Source organism: Alosa alosa, chromosome 1 (genome assembly GCF_017589495.1).
Source record: "Alosa alosa isolate M-15738 ecotype Scorff River chromosome 1, AALO_Geno_1.1, whole genome shotgun sequence".
Taxonomy (NCBI): Eukaryota; Metazoa; Chordata; class Actinopteri; order Clupeiformes; family Clupeidae; genus Alosa; species Alosa alosa.
This window is the reverse complement of record NC_063189.1, coordinates 30,175,839-30,199,956: the sequence shown is the minus strand read 5'-3', so window position 1 is coordinate 30,199,956 and position 24,118 is coordinate 30,175,839. Positions and strand designations below refer to the sequence as shown.

At 42.3% G+C, this 24,118-nt stretch overlaps 3 protein-coding genes across 6 annotated transcripts; 2 read left to right on the top strand and 1 right to left on the bottom strand.

Annotated features, from left to right (window-relative positions):
* The first annotated feature begins 6,783 nt into the window (after positions 1-6,783).
* On the top strand, positions 6,784-9,676 carry LOC125300026 (neutral cholesterol ester hydrolase 1-like). Its single transcript, XM_048251504.1, has 5 exons — positions 6,784-7,043; positions 7,633-7,849; positions 8,279-8,348; positions 8,475-8,646; positions 8,872-9,676. Exons 1-5 carry the CDS (start codon positions 6,906-6,908, stop codon positions 9,487-9,489), a joined length of 1,215 nt encoding a protein of 404 aa, XP_048107461.1. The 5' UTR covers positions 6,784-6,905; the 3' UTR covers positions 9,490-9,676.
* A 4,821-nt stretch (positions 9,677-14,497) lies between these two features.
* On the top strand, positions 14,498-16,941 carry LOC125306108 (tumor necrosis factor ligand superfamily member 10-like). The gene is made up of 5 exons (XM_048261279.1): positions 14,498-14,631; positions 14,832-14,960; positions 15,063-15,117; positions 15,691-15,807; positions 15,983-16,941. Exons 1-5 carry the CDS (start codon positions 14,521-14,523, stop codon positions 16,405-16,407), a joined length of 837 nt encoding a protein of 278 aa, XP_048117236.1. The 5' UTR covers positions 14,498-14,520; the 3' UTR covers positions 16,408-16,941.
* Positions 16,942-17,161: 220 nt separating this feature from the next.
* On the bottom strand, positions 17,162-22,345 carry LOC125306085 (E3 ubiquitin-protein ligase MSL2-like). 4 transcript variants are annotated; one of them, XM_048261241.1, is made up of 3 exons: positions 22,211-22,345; positions 20,801-20,955; positions 17,162-20,525 (listed from the first exon to the last, which is right to left on the bottom strand). In XM_048261241.1, the coding sequence occupies exons 2-3, from the start codon at positions 20,940-20,942 to the stop codon at positions 18,991-18,993; spliced, it is 1,677 nt and encodes a 558-aa protein (XP_048117198.1). In that variant the 5' UTR covers positions 20,943-20,955; positions 22,211-22,345; the 3' UTR covers positions 17,162-18,990. The 4 variants fall into 4 exon arrangements, with proteins under 4 accessions (XP_048117198.1, XP_048117224.1, XP_048117207.1 ...); XM_048261267.1 differs by lacking the exon at positions 22,211-22,345 and adding an exon at positions 21,944-22,100; XM_048261250.1 differs by lacking the exon at positions 22,211-22,345 and adding an exon at positions 21,688-21,896.
* Between the last annotated feature and the right edge of the window lie 1,773 nt (positions 22,346-24,118).

Below are 24,118 nucleotides of genomic sequence, written 5' to 3'. Positions count from 1 at the left end.
TTTAAGTCTCTGTAGATGGACTGTCCAAGTAAACGTTTCACTGAAAATGTTTCTTTGCTTTGTGGTTGTGGTCCGTGGGGTATTTAAGACCTGGCATTTCTTCAACCATGATGTTCTTATTTTTTACATAAAGGGATAGTGAGTATTAGTAGATGTTAGCAATAGTGGAGGTTAACAAAAAGGAAATAAGAAAATGGAGGGGGTTTGAACTGTTTTTCTTTCCTTCCTCTTCCATGGCTACTTTTTCAAAGTGTTTAGGGCAGTATGTTATTTTTGGACACAGTGAAATGTGAAGGTCATTCTGCCTTACATAAGGCTGGCTGACACAAATTCAACCCAGTTTGGGATTTGTGTTGTGGTCAGACATGGCCCAGGGATGTGGGTCAGGCTGTCACCAGCGGAGGTAGATTTCAGTGGTTGACTCGAGGAGCCACACAACCTATCAACCCAGTGACCCCGTCCAGCAGGGGGTCGAGAGGAAAAAGCAACGGAGGGCCCGGGATACCTGAAACCCCCCAGGTTTCAACCACGTCCACACCACACCTTCTACTGGACCCAGAAATCCAACTCTCCCAAGAAAATATGTTTTAGAGGAAGACGTTCAGATGACAGAGCTGCTTCCAAATGTGGAAGTCCTCCTCACATAGATCTTTCACTTGCACGGAACGGAGGAAGAGGTGGTGGCTAACCTTGAGTCATGTTAAGGTCAAATTCTGCTGAGGCTGGACAGACATGTTCTAAATGTTAGCCCTCTCAGCCCCTGAATGCCATATGGATGAGATACTTGTCCCATCACTATGGAGAGGGGAGGCATGCAGTGGGTCTGGTGACATGAGTGTGACCATGCAATGGTGGGACTCTAATGAATATTACTGTGAGAGCTGGAGAGGAGTGAGTGAGCTCTGAGCTTATAGTCTCATCAACCCCTGCTGAAATATTCATATCAAAGCATTGCCTTTCATGCCAGCAGCCTGGTGGAAGAGCTCTAAAAGAAGACACATACACACAGACACAGACATACAGTGTGAATATACGGCATACGTGTATCTATATACAAATATGTGGACACAGGACTTGATTGATGGCTGACGACGGCATTAAGGAAGCGATATGTCAAAGTGTGATAGTCTGGATTCATGGACATGAGACTTCCTGCAAAGCCATTCAACTGGCCCACAAATCAGTTCCCACCCTGCACGGTCTTCACCTAAGAATGGACCTCAGATTCGCGCAGTGTTGGAAGGGTAATGGAAAGTGAATACGGCTGTCCAGAGGCTTCTGCCAATAGAGACACACTAATGCCATATGTCTTGTTATGCGTCACATGAACGCTTCTGCTTTTATAAGACAACCACATTTCACATCACGCATATGAAATCATTATGACTTGCAAATGGCGTCTTTGGATATTTGATTGAAGGGAAATGCTTGCCTAGCATCACCATGTTTCCAAGAGTTGCTCTGGATCAAGTCTGACATGGTCAACAGATGCGTCATGATGATATCCCTTCATAGTAATCCAGCCATAGGAAGCGATTGGTCTCAAAGTAACCAGTTCCACACCACAGATGGTTTCATTGAAGGCAGTATGTTTTTCCTTCACAGATTTCACACGGACATTTGGGCCATTTTCAATGCTTAACCAGCCAAATACAACAGGCTGTCTGTGAAAGATTATGGTGATGAAGCGTAACCCTGGACTTGGAGGTCCAGCTTTGCATTGTGTTTAAATTGCCTCTTTAAAATAGCTCATAATAATAATTCATTTTATTTAAAGCGCCTTTCAAGTCACCCAAGGACACTGTACAATAAGAGAAAAGGATATAGACATAAGAGTAGCATAAAAACATCAGACAGAGACAGTATACAAGAGAACATAAAAGCAACATATACAGGGACAATACAAATAGACAGTACACTTAGTAAAACACACTATACATTCAGCAGAAGACAGACATAAAAAGTAGAATAAAATAAAATAAAACAGTAATAGAGGAGCAAGTGGGATGGAGGAGGCATGGTTATGAGTAGGAAGGAAAAGCAAGAGTGAAAAGGTGAGTTTTCAACATGGATTTAAAGGTGGACAGGGAAGTGTTTTGACGTACCAGAGGGAGTTCCAGAGTTTGGGGCCAGCCACGCTAAAGGCCCTGTCACCCATAGAACGGAGATGTGCAGTGGGGGTGGATAGGAGGTGGGCATCAGTGGAGTGTAAAGTGCGGGTTGGTTGGTAAGGGGTCAGGAGGTTAGAAAGATAAGAGGATGCAAGATTATGTTGTGCTTTGAAGACAAGAAGGATGATTTTGAATTGAATACGGTATTGTACAGTGAGCCAGTGTAGTTGATGGAGGATGGGAGTGATATGTTGCCAGGGCCTGGTACGGGTGAGAACTCTTGCAGCGGAATTTTGTATGTATTGTAGCCTGTCTAATCTCTTTGCTGAGACACCAAAGAGCAGGGTATTACAGTAGTCAGCAGTAATAAAATGCTGACATGGCCTGTATCAGCCGCAAGGAGTTGACCAGGGCCGTCTTGGTGCTGTGCTGAGCCCTAAAACCAGACTGAAACACATAGGGCATGAGCAGTCAGGTGTTCTTGGAGTTGTGTGGCTACAGTGCGCTCAAGGAGTGTGGAAATAAATAGCAGGTTGGAGATGGGACGATAGTTTTTGAGATCATCAGTAGCTGCTCCAGATCTTTTAAGAACAGGAGTGATAGCTGCATTTTTGAGAGAGTGAGGGACAGAACCAGTGAGAAGAGATGAATTTATAATGTGAACGAGGAGGGGGCACAGCACCGGTAGGCAGGTCTTGACCAGTGGAGTAGGCATAGGGTCCAGGGGGCAGGTAGAGGACCTAGCCTTAGTGGCAAGGTCATGGACAAAGTGCTCATCCACAGGTGTAAAAGCAGCAAAGGACTGGACTGGTAATGCAGGGGTAGTGGGGGCATCACTCAGTGTAGCAACAGTGGGGAGTAATTGAAATTGCTGTAGATGATGTTAATTTTGTTTTGGAAAAAAATCAAGAAAGTCATAGCAAAGATCAGTTGAAGGGGTAAGTGGAAAGGATTTGTTAGGCTGGAGTAGTTTATTGACAGTGGAGAACAGGGCTGTAGGGTTATTCTTATTATTATACTTATATATTATACATCAGCGTAATTCGAAAATATGAACTGTGTTGCTTTGATTGCTTTTCCTTTCACTTTCGTCTCTCAGCAGACATTTCGCAGTGTGGAGGAACAACATAACATTTCAAAAGATGTTGCTGGACAGGCTGGCATTTCTAGTTTTTCTGAGCACTTAACATTTACAGGTTTCCCCCGTTGGATGTGTATGTATTGCTCTGTCTTTTCTGTAGAGTTGCATGACTTGAGTAGTCTACTTGGGAACTGTGGAAGAAAATCAACCAGATATGTCAAAATGATAATTTGTGTAATTATGTATATATGACTGTAATTATATACATAAACTATAACACCACAATTACTACTAACTTCTCGGAAGTATGGACATATTTAAGAGCCTTAGAAAACCCAACAAGGCCACTTGCATGCTAACCATATCTTCAACACTGCCTTCTCTGCCCTAAGGATTGTGGGTGGTGCTTTCACTTAAAAACACATGAAGCCCATAATTTACAGTCTGCTTGAGTGACGACGGTACCTTTCACAACACAGCATTGCTGACAATATCGCCAAAAGACACCAGTTAGCATGTTAGCAAGCTTAGCAGTGCCAGTTCAGCTCTGAGTGGTGTTTGCAATACTTTGCTTGCCTATTAGGTAGCTCCTACAGTTTTAAACTACAATTCCCATGATGTTGGTTTAATGTGACCATGCTGAGCACGCTCATCACCAAGAGGCAAACAACAGCCAACGCAGAGGAGTCACCACCAGTTTGGTGTGATTTGCCCGTGGCTGCAGCTGCACCCACTTACGTCCCAAACTCCAGCCGTTCGGTGCCAGCGTGTGCAGCGCAGCCCTTCAGCCCTCCCCATCCCCACTGCTCCGTCGGCAGACAGGCCCCGGGGCACGTGCGCCGCAGATGACAATGACTTAGCTTGATAGAACTCTCCCATTGATCTCTGCACTGCTCTGCATGTTGGTTGTGTACGTTTAAGCATCACTGTGTGGAGGTTCATTTAGGTGAAATGCTGCTGTCTGTAAAGTGCACAAGATACCAAAGTTAGTATCATGCATTCCTAATCACAGCTGCAGGCAAGCAGGTGCAGAGCTCCTCCGAAAGAGGACACAGGGCTCCGCCTTGAAAGAGGACGCAGCTCAGGGGGACAGAATGATCCAGAGCTGACTGCAAGCCCGAGCCCTTGTATTTATGAACTAATCCTGCATCCTGAAACAGACCATAATGTGGGGAGATCCAGATGTGATGGCCCTCTAGCTTGTACACAAATGAGTTGTATAATGCATTGTAGATCAGACCAGTACTAAATTATGTGATTGGAAAGACAGACAGGCAGACCTTCAGAAATTGACAGACTGGCAGACAGACAGATGGACCAACAGACGGACCCAATTATTTTTCTCAATTAGTATTATTTTTCTCAATTACTTGGGGGAAATATTCACAGAAATCAACAGTCAAAAACATGACCACACTAATAATAGCACAGAAGAGTCATTAGTGGCATGGTGATTAAACCAGTAAACAGAAATACAGGAGGCCATAGCAGTAAACAGCCACTTCCAACAACACCACTTAAACCCTGGGGATCTTCTCAGAGCATGCACAGGAGGACACCTTCACATCCTTCTGTCTGCCTAGTGGGTGGAAAACAGAGGGACTGGAGAGGTTCAGTTCACCAACATTCCTGACAGACGCATTATAATTTAAAAAGGTTTGATTCACGCAAAGGACTATTGGCAACAAACGTCATGAGTCCCTTAAGATTATCAAAAAAGGACCAAATTAAGATGTATGCTGGGAATACTCACACATAGCCTCTGATTTAAAGGACAAATGAATATTTCCATTTCACCAGGGTCACAGAGCTTTCCTTTTTACCCGTTGCCATGTTTACACTGAATGGTAAGGTGGCCCTCTAGTGGTAGACCAGTCAAAGCGCAGACAAGTATAGACTAATGGAGCGGATTTGATCTGATGTTGTTTAACATGGTAATCTTGGAAAGGATATTTTCTTTCTGGTGTTGACAAGTCTTAAGGTCTTAAGCCTGAGATCAGCTACTTCAGCTGGGTTGTTGGAGCAGCTGTGGGCATTCAGACAGGACAGCCAACTTTGCCTGAGCCCAGCACCACCACTCTAGACAGGGGCTTATAATCAGGGATGTAGTGGTAAAATAAGAGGTGTAAACTATGAATTCTATGATCTCGGTGAGGTGGACTGTGCCATGCGGTATCAGATTTTTGCATGTTTGATGAGCATGTTTGATGATGGTGGAGGTTATTGTCCAATGTTTATAACAATACCAGTGGTAAGTATAAGTATATAACCCCTCACTGTTCGGGGAGCAGTGAGGGGTTAGGTGCCTTGCTCAAGGGCACTTCAGCCGCGGTCCACTGGTCGGGGCTCGAACTGGCAACCCTCCGGTTACAAGTCCAGAGTGCTAACCAGTGGGCCCAATAAATGGTTCTTAGAGTGTTGATGAGTGTACATATTGTGAATGTGGATAATACAGTGTGATTTTTTAATGTTAAACGTTGCAATTGGTCAATAAACTCTTTTGAGAGGTTGATAACTCTAATAAGAGGTGGATAAACTCTATTTCTGAAATTTCAGAGGTGAATAAACTGTGTTTACTTGCGTTTAGCCTCCACTACATCCCTGCTTATAATCATACTGACATGAAAAAGCTAGTGATTTGGTAATGAATTTCACCAAAGGTTGAACAGAAACTGTACCAAGAACGAAGGGAATAAGGCTGTATTAATAGTTATTTCTCCTGACAAACACCATAACCCCACACCAAAACTGCAAAACCTTACACTACTTCTCAGTGTTTAACATAGTTTTCTAAATCACATTTTGCAAAACACCACACACAAAAATCTAAGGAAGTAACTTTGTTAGATTGTTTTTCAAACACAACCTATCAAAGTGCCACACTTATTCGCCACTTATTCACACTCTGTGATTCACACTTTCAATCTGTTCAGAGGATTTCCAGGTTGAAATGTTCAGAACCCATGCAGATACTTTGAAATGAAAATTAATTGGTCTTTAGCATAATACAAAAAGTCGACTTCACATAAAACTTGTCTTTTGTCCCCAAGTTACCATTAGCTCAATGTTGCTTTCTGGGCTTCCGGAAATGCCTTAGGACATACATGTTTGTTTCTGCAGTTGAAAGGGTTTTGAAAATATGTGTAAACAGTTGTAAAAACTGTAATAACCTCAAGTAACAACTGGAACCCTTCAGTGTTTTTCTGGTCAACGATGCCACCTGGTGTTTGTACAGAAAAAATATGAACTGCCACCAAAATGATTTATATATCTTTCTTTATTTGAGGGTGAAGTGCCTACATTTTCAAAGCATATGTGTTGCAATGACTTATATTTCAGTTTATCTTTTTAACATTATGTTCTCATAACATCAGCATCAGAATCGGTTTGTTTATGAAGTGAGATTGATATAACTGTGCATAGAGTGCCTTTAAGATCAACCTTAAGTTATCAAGTTTTTCTCCTGCTTGAATATCACATGGATTGCTGCTTTTAATCTAACCAATGATAACACTCAGAGGACTGGTATGGTTGTGCAAAGTCCACTCCGTCCCTGGGCGTAAACTCAAGTGACCTATATATCCAGTGACCCTTTCCTTTGATTTCCCTCTTTGACAGAATTTCAGAATCACAACACGATCGACCAACTCTTTTATAACTTCCCAGTCAGTCAGATGAGGTGACAGAGACAACTTTACGTCAACAAACTTATAATGAAGCTGTTCTGTTTTGCTACATTGTTACTATCTCTTGCTCTTGCATATTATGTCTATACCCCAATGCCTGAAACCATTTCAGAACCATGGAAACTCATGATTTTGGATGCAGCTATTCGCTCCACGATGCACGTGGTAAGTAAGAAATGTAAAGAAATGTTTAACCAAAATTACATTTGTAAAAGTAAATGCATGATTGCCTGAACTGTTGTGCAGGAAAATGTCCATTATAATGTGCCAAGATAGGCCCTATTCATAATTTACTAAGACATTGAGATCACTATCTTCTTTGACTTTGCACCCCGTAACAGTTACCAACATCTAACATCAGCCTTGTTTGCAAAGAGAAAAAAAAACTAAAGACTTTTTTGTGTTCAGTTATATTTTCTCAAATATTTTTCAGAAAGCGGCAATGTTTTACTCTAAATATCTTTTGAGAAACATTCTTCAATTTCAGTATGTGGATGTCAGTATGTTCAGTATGTCAGAATTGGTGAACATTGAAAGTTAAGATATCTACATGAGTTCCTGAATATTGACCAACTTATTGTCCGTTGGGATTGGGTAAACTGCACAATAGTCTGTTTTAGCTTGACCTCTACCTTGCTTTCATAACGTCAAACCAGTTTGATGAAACAGGCTTTTCTCAACAGCAGAAGTGTTGCAGGATGATCCTGTTGATGGGCAAGCTATAGTAACAACTCCACAATTTGTTCCTTTGCAGGGGGCCTTTTTGCAGACATTAGGTATCTGCCATCAAGTTCACGTGGTACGCTTCGTGCAGCAAATGCAACCTATGCCCAGTGGAGATACTAAGGTCCAAGACCTCACCTTTGCTGGGGTGCAAGTGCGAGTGTACGAGGGGACAGGAGGGGAGGAAGGCAGGCTGAGGAGAGGAATGGTCTTCCTGCATGGTGGGGGCTGGGCTTTGGCATCTACCAGTAAGTGCCACAGCTGACATTTCTTTATCAACTGGCTGCAATTGTATGAGGCATGTGTGTCAATGACAGAGAGAGAGAGAGATTAGTGAGTGAGAGAGAGAGAGGGTGGGAGAGAGAGATTCAGTGAGTGAGAGAGAGGGAGGGAGAGAGAGATTAAGTGAGTGAGAGAAAGAGAGAGAAGGAGAGAGAGAGATTCAGTGAATAAGAGAAAGGGAGGGAGGTAGAGAGATTCAGTGAGTGAGAGAGGGATGGACGTAGACAGAAAGAGAAAGCAAGAGAGAGAAAGGGAGAGAGTGAGGCACTGTAATAATGTAATTTTCTAATGCCATTATTACAGTGTGCTTCTTTTCTCAATTCATAATAAATGTTGACTGTATTTTCCATGGACTGCATGCATTTAAATATGTCTCTGTTTCCCTTGGCCATCAGAGGAGCGATCCTATGACCATCTCTGCAGGAAAATGGCAGACGAGCTGAAAGCAGTCATTGTATCTGTGGAGTAAGCATATTCCCTGAGAGAAAAAACTTATGATGAACTGCTTGTTTGACTACTTCGCATGGTAAGTGGTTGCTCACTCAGTGGGTTCAGTCAGGAAAAAAAAACAATAAACCCTGTGCTTTGCAGATACCGCCTGGCCCCTGAAGTCCACTTCCCAAAGCAGTATGACGACTGCCTGGAGGCCACCAAGCACTTCCTGACCCCTGAGGTGCTGGCCCTCTACTCCGTGGACCCTGCGCATGTGGGAATAGCAGGGGACAGCGCTGGGGGAAACCTGGCAGCCGCGGTGGCTCAGCAGGTACCAGAGCTGCGGCAATTGTACACGACAACATCTGAAATCCAAAACCTACTGGTCTTTATTTAAATCCCAAACCTTTGCTTACTGCAACCTGATACATACCCATACTATCCGAATCTGGGCACAGCCTCATACATGATTCAGTTTCTATTATGCAGTTATTGTACACTCTTTTTAACCCAGATGTGTCACATCTATTTGGCCATTATGGTTCTCTTATTTCAGATCAGTGTGGATGACACCATTTCAGTGAAGCTCCGGGTGCAGGCCTTGATATATCCTGTGCTCCAAGCCCTGGATTTCAACACCCCTTCATACCAGCAGAATCATAACATACCCATTCTTTACCGGTCTTCTATGGTCCATTTCTGGCTTGAATATCTAGACGCTGATCGCACCTTAATCCATACCATGCTTATTAACAACCACACCGCCAAAGACCAGAAGGCACTGTCCAAACATCGTGCCAAGTTCGACTGGACCGCCCTCCTCAGCCCAGAATTCCAGAAAAACTACAAGGCTGTCGTGCCACGCAAGGGGTCACCTAAGATCCTGAAGAAGGTTCCGGCACTGCTGGACGTGCGTGCTGCACCGCTGCTGGCAGAAGAAGTGGTTCTGCAGAAGACACCACAGGCCTATGTTCTGACCTGCGAGCACGACGTCCTGCGGGATGACGGGCTGATGTATGCCCGACGCCTTGAGCAGGCTGGGGTGAAAGTCACCAGCGAACACTACGCTGACGGCTTCCACGGCTGCCTATCTTTTGCCTCCGACCCTATCAAATTCTCAGTGGGAGAGCGGGCCGTGCAGAACTACATCTCTTGGCTCAATGACAATCTGTAGTCTTTGCATTAGAGGTTCATCACGACACTGTGCTTAGCATAGATCATTTTTTCTCACTAATGTTTCAAAGAAATATTCTTCCCAAAACTGCTACTGTGTACTGTGCAACTTTGTTGACTGCTCCAGCTCTTACTTTCAGATTTTAGTGTGTTTGAGGAAATGTGTTATAAAGTTAAGGCCTTGCAAAGTGTTGTAGATCAGTTTTAAACTGATCCACTGTGTCTGTGTTCCACTGATCCACTGTGTCTGAAAATATACATTTGTCTGGAAAAGTAAGTCTAGTTCCATTACAGAGCACTTCTAAAAGTATGTCTCTTACTTCTCAGTAATATGATTTCCAAATGTCCACCATACCTGAGATTTTGCCATGTAACCAACTCAAAGCAACATTGATCAATGAACTCCTGAAATGGCAATTTCTTTTGAGCTGCTTTTTCAAAATGAATTTAGATTTTATATGGCTCATCATCTCCCACTCAAACTCCAAGTTAGTTCCTAAACCCTATAGGGTCCACATGACACCTACACAGGAGATTCGTGTTCCAGCCTGGAAACAAAAACACAGCACATTCACTTACAAAGATACTATGTACATGATTGTGCATTTTAGCATTTCATACACTGGAATCAAACAACCAATAGAACCTGCTCTCTCTCTCTCTCTCTCTCTCTCTCTCTCTCTCAGCAGCAATGCCACAGTGAATTACTTTCTGATGACAGCCTAAAGTGCACAATGATGAAATGGCCACATACCAAAACTCATGCCCCTTAGAACATTCAGTTCGGTCCATGCAGTTCGGTCCATGCAATAGCTTATTACTGAATTAAATTAAATGAAATATCTTTATACCCACTACAAATTTAGTTTGCTTTGTCTGTGTTTGTTTGTGGTCAAACAAAATGATGCACCATTCACCCATCTGCCAGTTCACACACTTTTAACCTCACTCAACCTCACAAGGATGCCTCAGAGTGAATAATAGCTTCTCACTGCCCAAGGTGATGAAGAGTGCAAAGCACCTCCGTGGGAAAGTATGACAGGTGTGTTTCTCTTGAAGGGTGACATTTTAGGAACATTCTTCCAGAAGACGCGCCATAGGCTATTGTTTCCGCTGAACAACTCCTGTACATGAAATTACTCTTAGGTTTTAAAGGCATCATGAACTGAACTTTAAGTATAAGTATATATAATTTTGATCCTGTGAGGGAAATTTGGTCTCTGCATTTAACCCAATCGGGTGGGTTAGTGAAACACAAACAGCAGTGAGGTGAAGCACACACTAATCCCGGCGCAGTGAGCTGCCTGCTTCAACTGCGGCACTCCAGAAGCAGTGAGAGGTTAGGTGCCTTGCTCAAAGGGCACTTCAGCTGTGGCCCACTGGTCGGGGCTCAAACCAGCAACCCTCTGGTTACAAGTCCAGAGTGCTAACCAGTGGGCCACGGCTGCCTTTATCCCTTAAACAATCACAGCTGCAGCCCTCTCATGAGAAGGACTGGATTATGGAGAAATTAATCAAAAGCATTAACACTCAGATTTCTCATGCCATCGACATCAATCAAATTAGGTTACTTTTAAAACTGCAACACATGCTTGCCACTGCTGTTTGCTCTGCTGTTGGCGGTCCCCAACCACCGGGCCTAACCGGGCCGTAGCCTATATGACTTAAAAAAAAAATGCATGCAAACTAAACTCAATTTAATTCGCAATAATGACACGTTTTTACATGACATAGGCCATGCAGTTGTTTGATTGCACGCATGTTTGCATTTTGCAAGGTCTATTTTCTTACGTCTGTCTGTCCCGCCTTCAACGCTTTACATATTGCCTTCAGCGCTGCGCAGCCTCAGGTCAGCTCACTTCACTTGATCAGTTCTTGGCGAACGGAGGTGTCACACGAAGTTAGAATGAGCAACAAAAAACAGGCATCTTTAGCAGGTCACTGGCCAGAATGTATGAGTTGCGAGAGCCGCTGCAGAGATTTCTTACAGAAAAAAAGTCACCGTTAGCTGCACATTTTAGTGATGAGGACTGGGTGTCAAAACTCGTTTACCTGTGTGACATATTCGGGTTGCTTAATGACCTCAACCTGTCACTCCAGGGGAGAATGACGACTGTCTTTAAACTGGCATATAAAGTCGCTGCATTTAAAGCCAAGCTTGATTTGTGGGGACGACGAGTGGACCGGGGTGTATTTGTTAGTAGTAGCTAGTGGAGGTTTTGGGAGAGACTGAGGCAGGGCCCTTTCTCTCGCAGCTGGTGCGCGATCACCTTGTTACGCTTTCAAATGGTCCGCAACCCATTTGTCAATGTCCCGAATAGTCCTAACTTGTCAGCGCAGGAGGAAGAGCAATTGATCGAAATTGCAAACGACGGTGGTCTTAAGAGTGTGTATGAGGAAACCTCTCTGGCGGGTTTTTGGATCAAAACCAAAGAAGAATATCCCGAGATAGCCGTAAAAGCGCTGAAAACGTTACCATTTCCCACCACGTAGGCCTATCTATGCGAGGCCGGGTTTTCGGCAATGACTGCAACTAAGACCAAATTGCGCAATCGACTGGACATTTCAAACACACTGGGGGTGTCACCAGGGTTGCCAACTTTGGGCGTTTGGCTGGAGTGAGATTTTGTGAAGTCATAGTGCGTGTGCATTACATTTTTCCCTAAACCTAATTTTAAAAATGTCTGTCACCTGACTTTTTTGCTATGTACAGTATAATCCCTGATTTATGTTTTTTTATTTAAAAAAAAAAACTAATAGAATGGAAAAGTTTCTTCAAAATGTACAATTAAATTATTGATTGCACTTGAAAACAAGACCAGTGTTTTAACCCCGTGGCATGGAAGGATTATGAGCCACTGGGCCCCTGGGCACAGACATGAAAAGGCCCCCCCTGCCCACCTGAAAAAGGTAGTAGCTCAGTAGAAAAAAATGAAAAATAACCCCTTAAATGATGACTTCTGGCTAGTTTTGTGGAAAGAAATGGACAGATTGAGACGTATGAATGTATGTATGAGTGTACATATGTATCAGGGATGGAAATAGCCTAAAATATTTTTTCCACCTACCATTGTGGCTGGTGGATTCCAAAGTCTACCAGCCACTAGAGATACAGTATGAACATTTGATGAAAAATCATGACCATAATGATCACGGTTATTGGTATTATTGCAATATGATTAAAATGTGCTGACTTTTTTTCTAAACCTACCATCAATGTTGGACAGAACTCATAATTGGCCTGCCCTTCATGCCCAGTAGCAACAAATCTAAAGGTCAACAGAACAGCTATAGTGTCATAAAAGTGGTGTGGCTCCTTTAAGACCCAATCCACTGGTGTGAGTTCTGGAGCCATCCAACTTTATCTAACTCTAATACTATCCTACATCATCTGATTTTAATATTATGTCTAGGCTATATTTGACATTTAACATTTATTTTCTATTTGGCCTGTTATGAAATTATGCATTGACCAATATAAGCACACTTTTTTAAGACACTTAAATACATAGGCTACATGCTTAGCATTTTGTGAAAACAAATCATTATGGCTACATCGACAAACTCTTAGCCATGAGCTGTATATCCTCTGATTTTAATATTTAGGCCTACACATATGTAGGTATTTAAGCACAGCTCAGTTTTAAGACACTTAAAGCCCAAAATTGGAGACCATATAGAAATTTGCTACCATTTCAAAACCGGATTACTCTGGAACTGCTTATTGTACAGGGGATTGCATTACACCTTTGTGTTTGGTATCTGCTGTTTATTCTGGTTTACGGTTTGTCATGTGTGGAACGAAAAGTTTGTGAAATATTCCTCCTATATGAATTGAAATGAGCGCAGAGCTATAGTAGCCTAATATGATTATTTCTTGAAAGTTAATTTTTTCGCGAACCGTTTATCGCAGCGAATCAGCGAATCAACAATCAGAGAAAACTGCGCTGAGAACGTTGTAGGCGGATATTAGACCTACCTGCTGTTGGTCTAGACATATGTATGTCTTAAACTCGCATCCTGTCATTTAGAAACAATGCTGTGGTCTAGTCTAGTCATCAACAAAAAATGAACGGATTGCAAAAAAAAAGAATGGATTTGGCGTGACATTTCTTGAGTGTGCGTGAGAGCGTGAGATTGGTGCTGAAAGCGTGAGTGTCACGCCAGATGTGAGAGTTGGCAACCCTGGTGTCACTATCTTCCATCACCCCCAGATGGAACCTTCTTGTTGTAGGGAAACAAGCACAGGGCTCCCACTGATTATATTCGTAGCCTAATGCACGTTTAGTTCCCATGTTTTATTCTCATATTTTGTTAAACATGTTCACACTTGATAGATGTAGCTTCAAGTTCTTCAATATTCATAGTTCATATTGTTTAATTTTCACTTCATCAAGTTCACGTTTTTCACATGTTTAAGAGTTCGTTACCTTCACTGTTCATACATAACTGGAGCAAGTTCTTTTCAAGTAATGCATGCACAACACATATGGAACATTGAACCCCCGAACCCCCCCCGGTCCGTGAAAAAAAAAAGGGAATCAAAGCGGTCCATGGTACATAAAAGGTTGGGGACCCCTGGGCTAGGATGTCTTTCAGTAGCCTAAGTGCAAGAATGCGTGAGAATTATGAGACAGTAGGCTACTCGAAGTGTTGCAGGTGCTGACACGATAGCCCTTGCCAACAGGTTCTAAGATGTTTCTTGCTTCATCTAACTTGACAGCTCAGAATCAGTAACTTTACTCAGGCTACATTAAATGTTGTGGTAGGCTATTAGCCCAGTCTGGGTTAAAGTTAGTGAGAGTCATTCGCCTGGTGTCATTGAGGTACAGTAAAATGATTTTCAGGATGAGAATGATCTGCTAGAAACTTCCTTTAAAGAGCATGGGTTTTCACTGTGGAAGGCAGCAAACAACCATTTCTGCCAACTCCAACTGTCAAGACCAACCACGCCTATTTTCGCAGCTTCGAGGACAAGGCTATGAGGCTTATCCAGCTCCAGTCCGCATTTGAAGTATTGGGTGCAACAACAATGGAAAGCTCTCACTCCTTGTATCTCGGACTAATCCTCCTTGGTGCAGTGCTTCTCCAGACAGTTGCTGTGGCCATTAGCTTTCTGTACTTCAACTATGCTCTCAGCACGGTAAGAAAACCAGAATTGTATAAGATGTCCATTACATTGTCATCAAACAGCAATCCAAAGATTATTTGGAAATTATTGAACAATGACCCACGTAAAAAGTAGGCCTACATTTAAGTGGATAGCCTAAGGACATCAATACACGCGACTTCAGCGCATTAGTAGCCAACGAAGGGTAGGCCTAATTCTTTTTTATTTTTCAGGTAAAACAAGCTTTTTCAAGGAGCAGCGTTTCGTGTCTGATGGGAACAAGTATTCTATATGACAAAGAAGAAAGAAAGTATGACCCCTGCTGGCAAATACTGCAACAACTACAGTATCGAATTGAAAAGGTAGGTTACTTTGACCTCGAATAGATCCCCACACACACACACACACACACACACACACCCCGAACTGGAGATTTAACTTGAATGTGTTGGTTTAATTTACAGACTATGGCTTTTGAAAAGGCAACGTTTAATACAGAATTCAACTCTGATGTGAGAGGTACACTATTTGTATAGACTGTTTAAATCAGTTTATTACACGGCTCTTCACAAGACAAGTAGAACGCTCCATTGGCTTGAATGGGATTTCTCAAAGTTCTACGGTAAAATATATTCATATAATTACCGCTGTTTTGTGCTTCTGATGTCTTCCATATCACTAAGCACTGCTGGAACTTCATTCAAAAGTGAAAGCAGACAGTTGATCAGCTGTGTTCTAAAGAATGTTTGATTCAAGTTCAGCATGTGTTGATGCGAACTATTTGTTTCTCAGCAAATGCCATGATGAACGGTAACAAATAGGCTAGGCTATGTAGGCTAAAGTCATATCATGGGGAGTATATTATTTCGTTTTGGCAAGTAGCCGTGTAATAAGCGGGATAATGTATAGAACGCCGGTCATTACTGGTAAAATAAGTCCCTTCAGGGCGGAACAAGAGCCCTCCGCTGCGTGTCGGGGCCCGGTTCGCCCTGTCGGGACTTATTTTCCCAGCAATGATCGGCGTTCTATACATCCCTTACATAAATTAGCAGAATTAAAAATGGTAATAAGCTATCTCATCTTTTGTCAAAGGTGAGTGGATTTCACCTTCAACGGTCGAGAATTATGTCTATGGCCATCGTCCTGAAATTGCAGCCCACCTAACAGCTAGGCCTACGTTTTTGACAAAAGAAGACACAGATATTGAAAGTGAGTGAGAATATGAACATTTGTGTTAACCTGCCATTTTGACATATCAATGCATTTTCAGAAGAGAACTATAAAAGCAGATGTGCAGAGATCATGTGTTTTTCATCAGGGTAGCCAGTTTCCTGTCATTGTGAAGAACTTGTTTGTGAAATCCTGTTGGCTCTTGCTGTCCCAGGTCCACCCAGCAACGCGAAAGTCCTGGGCCAAAAAATTGAGGCCTGGGAGTTTCAAAGAGGCCTTGCTTTCCAGAGCAATCTGGTGATGAGCGATGGGGAGCTGATCTTCCCCCAAGCCGGTCTCTACTACATCTACTCCCAGACCTACTTCAGGCTCTCACAGCAGGAATCAGAGGAAGAGTATGGAGAGGTACTCCAGTACATCTACCAGAAGATGAGCTCTTATCCTGTGCCCATCCTTTTAATGAAGAATGCAAGGACCACTTGTTGGTCCAGGGACCAGGACTACGGCCTTTATTCCATCTATCAGGCCGCTGTCGTCCCACTGAGTACTGGTGACAGAGTGTTTGTGACAGTCAGCAACATCAGCACCTTAGACATGGACGAGAGGACAAGCTTTTTTGGGGCCTTCCTGGTTACTTGATGAGACTGTATTGACACAGGGAATGCTTGAATTGTGGGTTCAAACTGTGTGACTGTGAATAACTTGGCTAAAAGGTTTCTGTACAGGGGTTCCTCTTGCAGTTCTAAAATGAGAACAGCACAGGGCCACAAACAAAGCAAGATACAAACAAAGCAAAGAAAGCAAATAAGCAGAGCTGAGATGCCATCTGTTCTCCTGATATTTGTCATCCACACAGATTGTGTTCCAAGTATTACAGAGGGATCTCCATGGAAACACATCACTGGATGCCCCAGTTGTCAATACTCCATTACACCGCAATAATGGAAAACTATATATATATATATATACAATAAATAAATATATATATATATATATTTTTTTTTTTTTTTAAAACAGACTATCATAGTGGTTCTGCATTAGCCACCATAATGGCCCTCTTCTCTAACATTGGAATTACACATTTCCAAAGACTTATTAACCCTTACACAACCAAAGACTGCATTAGGCTACATCTGATGTTCCCATGGTGTGAGTGTGAGCATGAGGTGATTTGGATTGAAGGTTTCTCTGTGATAGATAAAGATCAAGTGCTCTGTGAGGGAAAGTCATGTCAAACTGAATGATCTCCTGAGAAATGAGAACATTTCAAGCATGTCATACCTTGCATGATGGTGAATTTAACTATCTGTGGCATACACTACACAAATGTCTATGAAAGTCTGCGATAAAAGTGATGGCGTGGATATCATATATTGAGTGGTTGAAAAAGAAGTAAAAAACTATTGTTTATTGTTGTATTACAATTTTCCAAATGTGGCAGTGAATTAACCCGCATTAACTGGAAACACAAAAAAACATCTAGAAACCAAACACATTTCATGTAAACAACCAAGGCTCAAAACATGACAAAACACAAAAAATAAACAAAGAAATTCAACAAACTGATACATTCTACAGCAAGTCAAACAGCCTATGTTTGTACTACTGTGTTTCATGATACAGACTTTGTTTCAATATTTGGTAAGAGTCCTAGTAATAGTGTTATCAAGTATTTAAAATCATTTTTATCATAATAAATGACGCATTGCATCCACTGCAAAGAAACATGTTGATACAGCACAATGTGGCAGTAAACAGAAAGAGTCGTTTCTCTTCCTTTTTAAGTGATTCAACTGTGTTTTGGTCAGGTAAATAGCAAACCACAGTACAAATACATCAATGTAAATAATAACAAAACAACATGCTGAGGTATGTATGGTGCAAGGAACTGGGGGGTTGAAAGGGTACTGCTGATAGGGGAATGGATTCACGGGAGCCTTCTTATGGTTTATGAAAAATAATAATTTGACTTTCAGCAACACAGTAAATCAAGTCATTTAACCTTTTATGGCTTATTCAACAACACTACCTGAACATGTTCTTAAACATCATCTTATTGTGGAATTCTGAGTGCTCTTGGAAGCAGATCAGGCTGATTCAATATATTATATAATTTCATGCTACAGTTTAAGCACTGATCCATAACTTCCTGAAGACCCTTGATTGAAGAGTTTTTAAAAAATGAATTGTGATGAAAAATGGATTTGGATTTGAATGAACAGAGTTGATTCATTCTTTGTTTAAAGAGAGAGGGTTGTACCATGGTAAGGGACAAAAATACAGGAAGATGGCACCTCAGAGGAAAGACTTCAAGTCAAATCATAAGGTTCTCAATCTCCTGTATGGTGTCCTGGAGAAATAAATAGCTCACAAAGGGAGGTTACAGTTAAGTAATGTTTAAGTTAATTCAGACAACAACTAACTTCCACCAAAAATGTCATTTTCCATCCTGATGATTCCATACAAGGTGAGAGTAATGAGACTACAAGTCAGTGTTGATGCCATCGGTGTTGATGCCTATAGTAAATCTAAGAGCATAACTAATCAAACTAAGTGCTGTATTAATGGTCATGTGAAGTGCTCAGCTTTTAAATAATAAAAAATAATGATTAAAAATAAAAAAGTCAGAATGGTGCTCATTCCTTGAGCAGCAAGTCAACAAGCCAGCTAATGGTTAGGGGATCTTTACAGGATGATGTGCAGAACCTATGAATGAGGAAGGTAAATTGTAACTTTAATTCATAAAGAGGTTTTGCACTTCTAAAACCGACAACTCCTCTGAACACACACGACAAGCTTTGTGGTGAAAGTATTTGACTTCGGACATTTGTCCAAGAAAAACATATTGATGATAAGCAAGTCATATTAGGACATTACTACAGGTTTTACTTTGGACTTCATTTAGAAATACATCTATGTGTCAGCCAAAAGACAGAACATATGCTGCCCTATCTGCAAAATATTGCCATCTCCTCACATAAACTTGTGCCCCAAGAACCTGATTCACATATAATTACTCACAAAACATGACACACAGTAATCTAGTCAATGTTCTTTGTGACTGCAAACTACAAACTGTGTTTAAAACTAGATGCTGTGTTTGGAGCCATACTTTTTTCAAGGCAGTTGTTTTGGCAAACTTTCATTTAAGACAATCTAGCACAATAACATAGCTGCCTTAGGAGTCTTTATCACTGCAATGTAAGTCTCAAAACACCACCCTTAAATTTTCTTTCGATGTTGTGATCCATCATGGGAGCTGGCAACAAGAAAAGACGTTATGGGCGAGTCAGCTGAAAGACTGAGCACACCTGCATTCGCTCCAACGTTCCTGACAGCTATGCTCGTGTAGTTGATGCCCAGCGTCAACCGAGTCTGCTCGAGTGCCTTCTCTGGCACAGCAAACGCTTCTAACTTCTTCTCACCATTAGCCATGTAGGAGTTCTGGCAGCCTCGGCATATGCAGTCCAAGCAGGCTTTGCGAGTGGAGTAACAGGGACAGCGTTGGCCACGGCAGGTAAGAACACTTGGATTTTGTGTGGCCCGGCCACACTTGCAGCCTTTCTTCTCCTTGGCCTTCTTGTAAACTTTGGTTGAGTTCCCTGACGTAACACTACCAGAGAGAGGCCTGTCCTTCGTCTTGTCCTTGGGCCTATTTGTTTTGGTGGTCTTCGTGGTGCAGATGTTCTTGACGCTCTGCCCGAGATTTTGCTGTATGTTCTTAGTGGTGTCCAGAAGTGCCTTGTTGACTTGGAGCACTCGATCGCTGGGGATTTTTGCAAAGGGCTGAACAGTGTCATTTGGTTCATGTGTTACTGTAAGAGGGGCTGGAGATGCAACAGGGGGTTCTTCAATAAAGCTGGCGATAGGCAGTGGCTTGACCTTCTCGCTGTCGCTCTCCGAGTGGGAGCGTTTGCGGTGAAGCCGGGCCGTTCTTGGCGTTGCAGCCGAGCAGGAGATTCCAGACGGTGGTTTCTGGGAGTGACTGGACGTGAGCGTCCGAGAGTCCTGTTGTGATGAGGTCCGAGGCTCGCTCAGACCCGATGCCAGGCCGACGGACATCAGCAGGTCCCGCTGCAGCCCGTCGTGAAGGTCCTCATCTAGACAGCCCGACTCAAGGCTCTCCAGCGCCTCGTCAACACTGAATAAAACAGGCTCGTGGCTGTGTTTTGAGTCACTAAAACTGCTGAAGGTCCCCGAACTGGGCTCTCTGGGAACTGGGGATTCCTGTACAGTGACAACGTCCATGTTCACAGGCAATACTGAACTCGAAACCTCCACAACAGCTCCTGCTGTTGCTGCTTTGGCGTGGTTATCTTGAATAGCATGGTCAAGCGGCTCCTCCTTCACTGCCCCCTCGGCATCCAGTGAGGATGCAGCCTGCTCAGCAAGCTGAGAGGTGGGGGGGAGGCCCTCAGACGCAGCTGAAGACAGAGGCAGCATCAGGCTGGGAATGTCCAGGACACCAGGGCTCTCCTGCTCCAGTTTCATTCCCAGGACGTCCTCCAGCATGAACATGATTTCCGGTGAGCCGCCTGCGGTGCTGGCGATCTGCTCCACCAAGGGCGACTCGGAGATGTACTCACAGAGCTTTCTGTAGCACTCCACCAGGATGCCCAGCTGTTTGTTCTCTGTAAATTGGTCATAGTCTTTGCACCAGCTGCAAGCCGGCTTTATTGTCATCTTTTTACCTTTGCAGGCTTTGCAGACATAGTGCTGGCAAGTGTTGGGCGCTATGGGATCCTGAAGCAAATTCCCTAAAGCAGGGCATAGAAAAGCATAACTAAATATTAGGTCTTTTCAGCTGTGCAGTAAATGAATCAAGAACTGCACTTGTATAACTGTGTTCCCTTAATGTCAAATATAATTAAGGACTAACAAGCAAAGACAAATTACTTTAAAGGCCTTCAGGAGTTAGGCTAGTGCTATTCATAGACCTTCAGTCTTGGGAATTTTGGAACAAGTTACCACTTAATCACTCTGCACAAAACTTTAATTAAATATGAGTGTGGTTATAACTTGTACCACTTACCACACACAAGGCAGGAGAGAGAATCCCTAAAAAAAGGAAGAACTCTGTAAAGCTCAACATATGTCTCAGGGTCCCCCGCGTCACACTGCAGCACTGACCGACAGGCAGACAGGTAAAGACTGGTGGCATTTACTGGGTTCATCTCAGCAGCCTCACTAAGAAGGGACACAACAGAATCCAACAACACACAAGACAAACGTAAACACATGGCATAGACACAACACTGAAATTTGTGTGAAGACACATTCTCTTCCACAAGAGTAAAACATATGATGTATTGCATGTTCCATTTAACACCTGGGGTAACGTTAGGTGGGATGCTATTCGGGTAAATTACAGAGGAGTAACGTAACGTTGGTAAGAGTTGACACAAAACTCTACCTGGTTATGATCCATAGGAAAGCTGGCTAACTAACTCAAACTAGTCAATAGTCAATAAATAACAAAAACACTGTTCAACACTGTTTAGCTTAGAGCGTTTACACCATGAAAACGGTGTAGCTTTTCCCAAAACATTGATGCACTTACTACACTTCAATCTCTATTCGCGCATTTAGTTGCAACATTTTGGTTCCTCACTCATACAGTACCCGCATATTCTATTGTTCTACTTCACGTGGAACACTCAGCAAGAAGGCGGAGAGCTCGAAAGCTAGCTATGCCGAGGCTAATTAATTACAAGCAGGTTGGCTAGCAAGCTAATCAGTTACGAGTTGCTTATGTCATGTGTGTTGCATTTAACTTCAAGCCCTGTATTTCCACATCGTATCATAATATTAACATCGATTAATGTGTACAGTTACTGTGCATATTTTAGTTACAAACAGAATATGGACTTGAATATGCCCGTCACTTCACGTTAGCTTGTAACTCAACTAGTAGCTAACCTAGCATTATGTTGATAGAATCCTTTCCGTTTTCAGAGTAAATCACTGACCCTTGCCAAACAAAATGAGATATTCTCATACACAAAGTTACCATATGACCTCTAGACACCTATGCTTAGCGCGACTCCTTCATTTAAATTATTGGCCACTTTAACTTACGCACATTCGTCAAATAACCCCCTCTAACCTAGCTAACGTTAGCTAGCTGTAGAGCTAAGGGGTAGAAGGTAAAGTTAGAGCACTGAAGATACGTTACGTGGAAGGTTCAGAGAGCAGTTACAAGATGGGTTGCTTATGATCGTGCCTGTCTTTTGGAATTCACAAGATGCCTTCAACATTATATTTTCTCATTTTCATTTCCATGTGTAGCGCTACCGATAACCAACTTGGCTTGCTAGCAACCTAACGTTAGCTGGCTAAGTGCATTTTGTGAGGTATCTATGATGCTTTAGTTAGTTGGTAATTGTTCAATCAGTACCTTTACATCTTAGCATTAAATCCTAACATATTAACAAACCAGTACCTCACGTCTTCTTATGTGTACAACCGTGTGATTTTCTTGGTTTTGTTTGATAGCCACACTTCCCTGTTGACACTTGCTTCTCATTACTGTTTTTTTTTTCCTCCATACATGAGACTGCAGCAGTGCAACGAAGAGTAATTTAGCCCCTAGCGGACAACTCCAGCACACACACGCTTACATGTTGCATGGTAATCATAACCAGGAAAACTTTGAAGGTTACTTGAAATGGTCTTTACTATCTATGTTATTAATTCAACTTGAATATTAAGAAAATATGTGAAATGTTATTAAAATAAAGGAATCATTATAACTGGGAAAACCAATGAGCAGTGCTCTAGCGCAGCGGTCCCCAACCACCGGGCCGCCTACGACATGAGTTTAAAAAAAATGCATGCAAACTAAACTAAATTTAATTCGCAATAATGTCACGTTTTTACATGGCATAGGTACGACGGAGTATTAGGGCCACACATGAAGGAAAAAAATATGTTTGCCATGACGAGATTAAACTCGACATGTCGACTTTAAAGTCGCCATGTCAACATTAAACTCGACATTTCGAGAATAAAGTTGAAATGTAATATCGACTTTAATCTTGACGTATCGACTTTAATCTCGACGTGTCGACATTAAACTCAACATTTTGAGAATAAAGTTAGTTTGGAGAGAGAACGACCGCTCGGGACGATTGAAAGGGAGGACGAATGAAACAATGTAACAAGTGCAACAATGATTAGACATAGGCCTAGGCCTATATCATGTGGACAAAACAGAGAACATATTAACCTACGTTGCTCAGCCAAATACTTTGCTGTTAGGTCCTTATCACGGAGTTACAGGCGATAAATGCGATGGTCAAAAGTAGCCTAAACGTCATAGCGGTTTATTTATTTATTGTAGGCCTATTAAAGTGTTGTTCTAAACATTTAGTTGTTGCATCTAAATGTTCAACTTCATGCTTATGCACTAGAGGCATACTAGGCGCTCTCCAATCCTAGACTTTCAAGTTGCTTGTTTGTAATGGATGCAAAACAGCCCATTGCTGAATGTCTATGGAGGGACGAATGAAGCTGTCCTCCCGACCACCCCATGTAGGCTAGTAGCCTACATATGCACACAAAGTGTATAAATAAAGTGCATGCACACATATTCTCTCACGAGATCAAAATAGTATATATGCTTAGGCTATACCTGTGTTTCTAGCCTCCTATAGGCTACGTATTGCAGGTGAGACATGGAAAAGCAGTTTTAGAAAAATGAGTTTTGCCATGTTATCCTATGGAGAGTGACGCCCGTGGGTCATGAAGGGCAGTTATTTGGATGTGCAGTGGCCTTAACCACGTAAAACAGAGTGAAATAACATTTTGTATAGAAACATCATTGGATACATATATTTTTCTAGCTCTTTAGCCTAAACGGCATAGTTTCCACAACCGCGAGACAGCACTTCACGATGACGGCAATGATAGTTAACAGACAAGACACAATCTATCTGAATATCTGCAATCTATCTGAAATAACACCTATTTGAAGCCCATTTTTCATGTAACATATTGTGTATTAGTGTAGGCTACATAGCTTAAACTGTGTAGGCAGTAGGGCCTATTGCGAGTTTAATGTCAGCATGTCGACTTTAAAGTCGACACGTCGAGATTAAAGTCGACATTAAATTTCAACTTTATTCTCGAAATGTCGAGTTTAATGTCGACATGTCGACTTTAAAGTCAACATGTCGAGTTTAATGTCGACATGTCGACTTTAAAGTCAACATGTCGAGTTTAATCTCGCCATGGCAAAAATATTTTTTCTCTTCATGTGTGGCCCTAATACTCCGTTGTACATAGGCCTATATGCAGTTGTTTGCACGCATGTTTGCATTTTGCAAGGTCTATTTTTTTTACGTCTGTC